General features: G+C 38.5%; 1 protein-coding gene across 3 annotated transcripts in view; it reads left to right on the top strand.

Annotated features, from left to right (window-relative positions):
• The first annotated feature begins 700 nt into the window (after positions 1 to 700).
• Positions 701 to 6,000, top strand: part of LOC108049235 (myb-like protein AA) — a 66,148-nt gene continuing 60,848 nt past the window's right edge. The window contains exons 1-2 of one of the 3 annotated variants that reach the window (XM_017130356.2): positions 701 to 1,219; positions 3,224 to 3,543. In XM_017130356.2, the coding sequence (XP_016985845.1) occupies positions 3,542 to 3,543 (2 nt within the window). In that variant the 5' untranslated portion in view covers positions 701 to 1,219; positions 3,224 to 3,541. Of the gene's footprint in view, positions 1,220 to 1,784; positions 1,980 to 3,223; positions 3,544 to 6,000 lie in introns of those variants that run through there. The other 2 variants (XM_017130354.2, XM_017130355.2) reach the window with 2 other exon arrangements.

The raw sequence follows: 6,000 nt of genomic DNA, 5'->3' as shown, positions 1-6,000 counted from the left end.
AAAACCCAATCTTATCAAGTCTACCGAAACATTTAATTAGCTTGTATTGAACGTTTTACATCATAATTTTCTTAAATGTTTAGTCATTCCTTCAGAGCTTTTAGCAGCTTTTTTAGACCAGGAAATGGTCACTCCATAAACTTAAGCTAACCAACAAAATGTTTACTGGTCAGTCGAAAATCAACCCCTAAGAAAATGCATATGCTCTCCTGTTTGCAAACTAAGAGAAGTGCTAAGAAAGCATAAAATCGCATGCAATTTTTTGGCATAGACCGTTAGGCATTTCCTTTTCTCTTGTTCGCTCTTTTTGACTTCCGCAAACTTGAAAGAGCGAAAAGTTTTCTCTTTTTTTATGGCAGCGCAGTCGGCGTCGCTGCTTCAAGCTCCTGTTGCAATCAACTGGCTCTCATTGCGGTTGTTGTTGTCGTTTTTTTCTTCCTCTTTCCCTGATTCTTCCTCTTCTTCTTATTAGCCTCAAGTGGAGAGTATATACACCGCCCCCTTTCCCCCAGGAACTATTAAAAAAACTGGCCGGTCTCAAAGTCTCCCGAGTATTTGTTCCAATAAGAAAAGCCAATGCTCTGCTTCAGTCGACGCCGGCAGTGGCAGAGGCAGCGACGCCTGCAGCGACAGCGACTGCAGCAGAGGCAGCGAAATATATCGCATTTTGTTGGCCAGTTTCGCATCGCATTTAGTTGGGTTCGCAACAACAAAACATAACAAACCGCAGTCGCGAATCGGTTCGAAATCGAAATCGGAATTCAAATCAAAAAATAACGAACACAACTCGAGTTCAATTAATTAAACAATAACAATGAAATATAAACCAAAAAAATAATCCATTAAAACCATTTAATAAACGTGAATTATGTTAATAACTTGCATTTGAATAAAAGAAATCATACAAAAAATAATAATTTTTAGTGTTTGTGTGCGTTGGAGCTTAACACCTTGTTGGCCACCCTTGGAGTTTTTATTCCATTTGTTTTCTTGCGGTCGAAATGTCGGAGAAAAACGTTTTTGCCTGCGTTCATTCGAGCCTTTTAAGCCGTTTAGGCAGGATCTAAAGGAATAGACGAAAAACGAACCCCTTTTTGGCTTAGCTGGCAGGACTTAAAGTATGGGTTTCCGCTTGAAACATTCGGGGGATGGTCAAGTGATTCATAAATAGGTGGAAAAGTTATGGGCACAGTGAGCCCTAGCACAAGTGAACTTAATTGTAAGCGTAAGAAGTGTGTTTTTTTCTGGGGCAGCAGTTTAAATGTTGTTATAAAATTATATATTTTGAACAAGAGGAACCCCTCTGATACATCTAACAATCTAAACATTATCTTTTATTTTTGCAATGCTTATGAAATTAAAGACAACCATTTTTGTTTAATTGCATAACATTTAAATAGCAGATTTTTTTATATATTTAATTTTAATGCTTTCTTAGGCTTATATCTATAAATTAACATTAAACTCATTAAAATCGTATATCCAATGCTCGGTTTCTATTTCAAAATAATGCTTAGGTCTCTCTAGTCCGAAGTAATTATTAATATCATTTATCAATGTTTAAAGACTATCCCTAAAGTATTCAGACTGAATTTCTTTTTTGAGAGCAGTTCTATTTTCATCTGATCATAGATTTTCAACATAAAGCTTAAGATAATTCCGAAGCTCTTAATTCTCCGTGAAAATCCTGGTTGAGGATTAGATTCTCGTTGACAGGACACACACGTGTTGTTGGCTTTCTCTTAGACAACTATTCTCTCTCTTTGCGCAGCGGCGCAGCTGGTGTTCTCCTCTTCGACCGGTTTTCCATCTCTCTAAATCTCTCGGCTTCTCCGTTTCTCTCAGTGTTGCTCTCCACTGTAAAGTTTTGACACTTGTGACATTTTTGACACACAAATCAATTGTTACGTGAATTTTCAGCGCTGCAGCAGCACAGGCAGCAGCGCCCAGCGACATCGGGTAAACGCTCATAAAATCGGGTAAAAAATTTCAACAAAAAATTCCATAATTATTTCGCCATTTGTAAAACATTAAGATAAATTTTGTCGAGCGCATAAGTGTGATTTTCGCCGTGTATTCGAGCCTAAAACGTTGCCTACTTTCGTGCGCTGCGTGTATGTGACATAATTTGCTGTTCACCGAGAACTTTAATTTAAGGATTCCCCCACAGAAGAGCCTCGCTATCGTGACCTCAGAGTGCATAACACACCACTCGCCCGAACCTCCCCCTTTTTGGGGCCTTCTTTTTGCTGCAAATCGATTTCTGTTTCCGGCATTTTTCACGTGGCTGCTGCTGTCCCCCTTCACTGAGCGAAAAAGTGTCCTAAAAAGTGGGAAATAAACTTTAAAATGAAGGGATTTTACAGTTAGAACTATTGTTTTAGCTTAAAATAGTATTATAAAAAAATGTACGGGCCTTGAATATTTTGAGAAGATATTTATTATCTTTTAATAGCTTAAGTATGAGTTTAAGGTTTAAAAGCTGATAATTTGATTTTATTTCGCTTAAAATGGTTTCAATCCAGGTTTTAGAAAACAAAGTTCTTTCATTATTTCCAGTTTGTATAGAAAACCATTTTTTATTGTACTATTATGTTTAAGTTTAGGTCAAACTTTTGTTTTTTAATTGACAATAGTCTTGAGTTATGTAAGACCGAATTTGTTTGCTGTAAGCCGAATGCCTGATTTAACTATAATTTTTTCTCAGTGCTTCCATCGTCTGTTTCGTGCAGTTTTGGCATTTTGCTGCCGTTCTGGCTTTCCCGCTGTTGTTGTTGCCGCCTAACGATTTTTCCCGCAAACAACACGGCGGACTGAAACGTGTCAGGCCAAAGGAAAAGCCAAAATGAAAAGCCCCACGGGCGGCGAGAGAAATGAGAGAACATTAACAGCAAGGTGGCAGTCGTAAATCGCGAATCGTAAACAGTCTTTTTTTTTTTTTTTGGCTCTGCGGGGAACCAGCTGAAAGTAACAGTCAGCCTGGTTTATCGGAATCGTTTTTGATTTCCTGCCTTTGGCCTGTTTTCCGTAGTCCGTGTTCTATGGTCCGTACGTATTCCACACTGTTCTGCTTCTTGCCACTTCCATTCGCTTTTGGGGGTTTTCCTGCTCGTTCGGTTTCGGTTTCGGTTACGGTTTCAATTTCAGTCAGTCAGCTGCTGCTTTTCACGTGGCACGTGTCGTATGAGTAATATTTTTTCGGGGACCCTTTTGTTGCTTGCAGTCGCCACACCACACTACTCAGAAACTAACAATAATCAAAGACTGTTCAATTGATATATCAACTGACACAAATTAATAAAGTGCTTAAATCAATCGCAATTGCAAAGTGTTCAAAATTCTTAAGCCTAATACCAAAAAAAAAAAAGTATAACCGCATAATCGCAAAAAAAAAAACACTGAAAAATTGGCCCCCAAAATCGATTCACCGAAATCGCATTCTAAATGTTCGACTGGATTGAATTTAACAAAGAAGCGTAGACGAAATACGAATGCAAATTAGATGCAAAATAAATGGGTAAAATGAGGTCAAGTAAATACGATGTAAGTATGCAAATTTATATTGTTAATTAACACTAGTTTTTAAAGAGATATAATAATGTAATTTATGGTAATAATAAAATATAAATAAGATTCTTTAAGTCCGTAAGTTGCTGGGGTATTACATTTCCTAGTATTGACTGAACTGGTATCTTATGTTAAATTGTTTAAAACTTCTGCCTCCCTTCCGTGTGGTTACTTAAGTTATTAAAGTCGCCAGAACAGACTTTCACTAACTCCCCCAAATTGGCCATTAATCCTGGCCTTTCGATTGGCAATTACCAACAATCTGCCCAAAGCCAATTGAAGGTTATGCCATCGCATCCAGACTCCAGGTGGGCAACTCAGCTGGTCGGCATGGCAAAAATTTACATAATCACTTAACTCATGGCCCACATTTCAGGTGATTATCATCACGGGTCGGTGGAGAAACAATGCCCTGGCCAAGATCTGCACATAAATTAAGTCGAGAAACGGAAAACGCACGAGCTGTCTGCCCTTAATCTTGAATTACAAATCGAGTGCAATTATCCGACGGCTGCAATGAGTCTCTCGAATGTGTTCTTGGTTCCCCTTTGGGCCTCTTAGCAATTTGTTTTCACACTTTACGATTTGCATGGCCGGATCAATGTTTTCGATAAGCGTCGACAAGGTTTCTTTAGGAGTAGGAACCTGGTTTTCGGTTCCACAGAATGCTTGCCCCATTCTCTAGGCCGGGAGTCCAACAACTTCCACCGACATTTGCGTGCAGACTTCTTACTTCTTGCCTCGCGGCGCTACTGTGTGCGCCTTTAAATTTCGCATTTAATTGATTTGTCAACACAAATGTCCGTCGCGGCTTCCTGGCCAACTAAGCCGCTTATTCGCAGCGACTTGGCCTAAACACACGAGTTATGCCGGCATAAATTGCCGACTTTAGTCTTTGGCTGGAAAAAACGAAAGTCGAGTGCTGGCCGAGGGCCAAAAGATATAGTACTTCAAAGACTTCAAAGGCGCGACGGCGCATCGCTAACTGCAATCATCAATCATATAATAATAAAAAGGGGGAAATGTGTATCTCTGGTCACTCAATCGGCTAAAAAGTTGCAAGCTCATGGCTGCAAATGCTACTTGATTTCAAGTCCACAGCTTCAGGGTTCTTCTGTGTGGGCGCTTTTTACGTGTTCGGACTTCTGATTCTTAATGGGATGCACTCAGCTGGGGAGGAAGTTTCGGTTGGCACAGTGGCAAAAGGCCTTAATATATTTGGACGCCTTGAGAACATGATTTATGGCAAGATCTCAACGAAAATTAATTATCCAAGAGTATTATGGAAATTCAATTCTGGAATGGAAGGAGCCAATTTTGTTAGAGACTTGGGCTGTTTTATTCATAACAATTCATTATATTCGTTAAGTAAAATTACTTAAAGGATCTTCCCTTATTAATAATTATAGAAAAGTAGGCAAAATTATTTTAGAACGTCGATAAATTTTAACAAATATAATTATAAGGCATTTCTCGCAATACATTGCAATATTAGTGTCATGAGTAGAAATTTAATTAAGAATACAAATATTATGTTTAAAAACCAATTGTGTGGTAATAAGGCTTTGAGCTGTATAATTCATTATATTGAAACTATTAGTCAGCTATAAACTAATAAAAAAATTATTCAAATAATTATATTTTAATAAAATATACCTAAATTGCCAAGGCTTGTGCCACTGTATTTGCGCCATTGTCTCCTGACACTTGGCGACATTCTTGATTCCTCTTTTATTTTTAGGTAGCGCCAGTGCGCCCTCCCTGAATCTGAATTATGTTGTCATGTTCCCCGGCTCTTTGTTTTGCTTTTTGCTCCGTTTGGCTTTGTCTTTTGGCTTTGTCGGTTGGCTTTTGGTCTTCTGACTTGCTGACTTTCTGGCTTTCTGCAAAATGCGAACACGCGCCCCAGCACGTGGGCGAAAAATGACTGTTTTTTCTGTGCCATTTTTCGGGGGGGCAGCTCCATTTGTGCGGCGCTTATTAATTGTGTGCGAATGTTTGCACAATTTGTCAATATTATCGCACAAAACATGACCATTGGCAGCCGCCCCCGCAATTCCCCCGCCACTCCTGACATCTTGTTCAGCTACCAAAAAGAGTTTGCCTAAGTGATTTGTGATTTATGAGTTCACTCGATTTTTGCTCGCATATCTAATGGGATGTGGCGGGAACGGTTGTCACCTATTTTTTTACACAGAAAAATATAATTTATATAATTTCAAATTAGTTCACAGATTATTCTAAACGGAAAACATGAACTCCAACTGAATTTAGCAATTAATAGGAAATAAAATGAAGTATTTTATAATTTACTAGTATGCAGGAAATCCATAAACTCCTAACCTAATATAAATGAAATCCAAATAAAATCTGAACCAGTTTCATAGCACAATAATTGTTTGATTACTGTAATACTGTTACAATTCTCTTGCT

This window comes from Drosophila rhopaloa, unplaced genomic scaffold, assembly GCF_018152115.1.
Source record: "Drosophila rhopaloa isolate 14029-0021.01 unplaced genomic scaffold, ASM1815211v1 contig_115, whole genome shotgun sequence".
NCBI lineage: Eukaryota > Metazoa > Arthropoda > Insecta > Diptera > Drosophilidae > Drosophila > Drosophila rhopaloa.
Note: the sequence above shows the minus strand (reverse complement) of the source record. Positions and strands in the feature narration are given on the sequence as shown.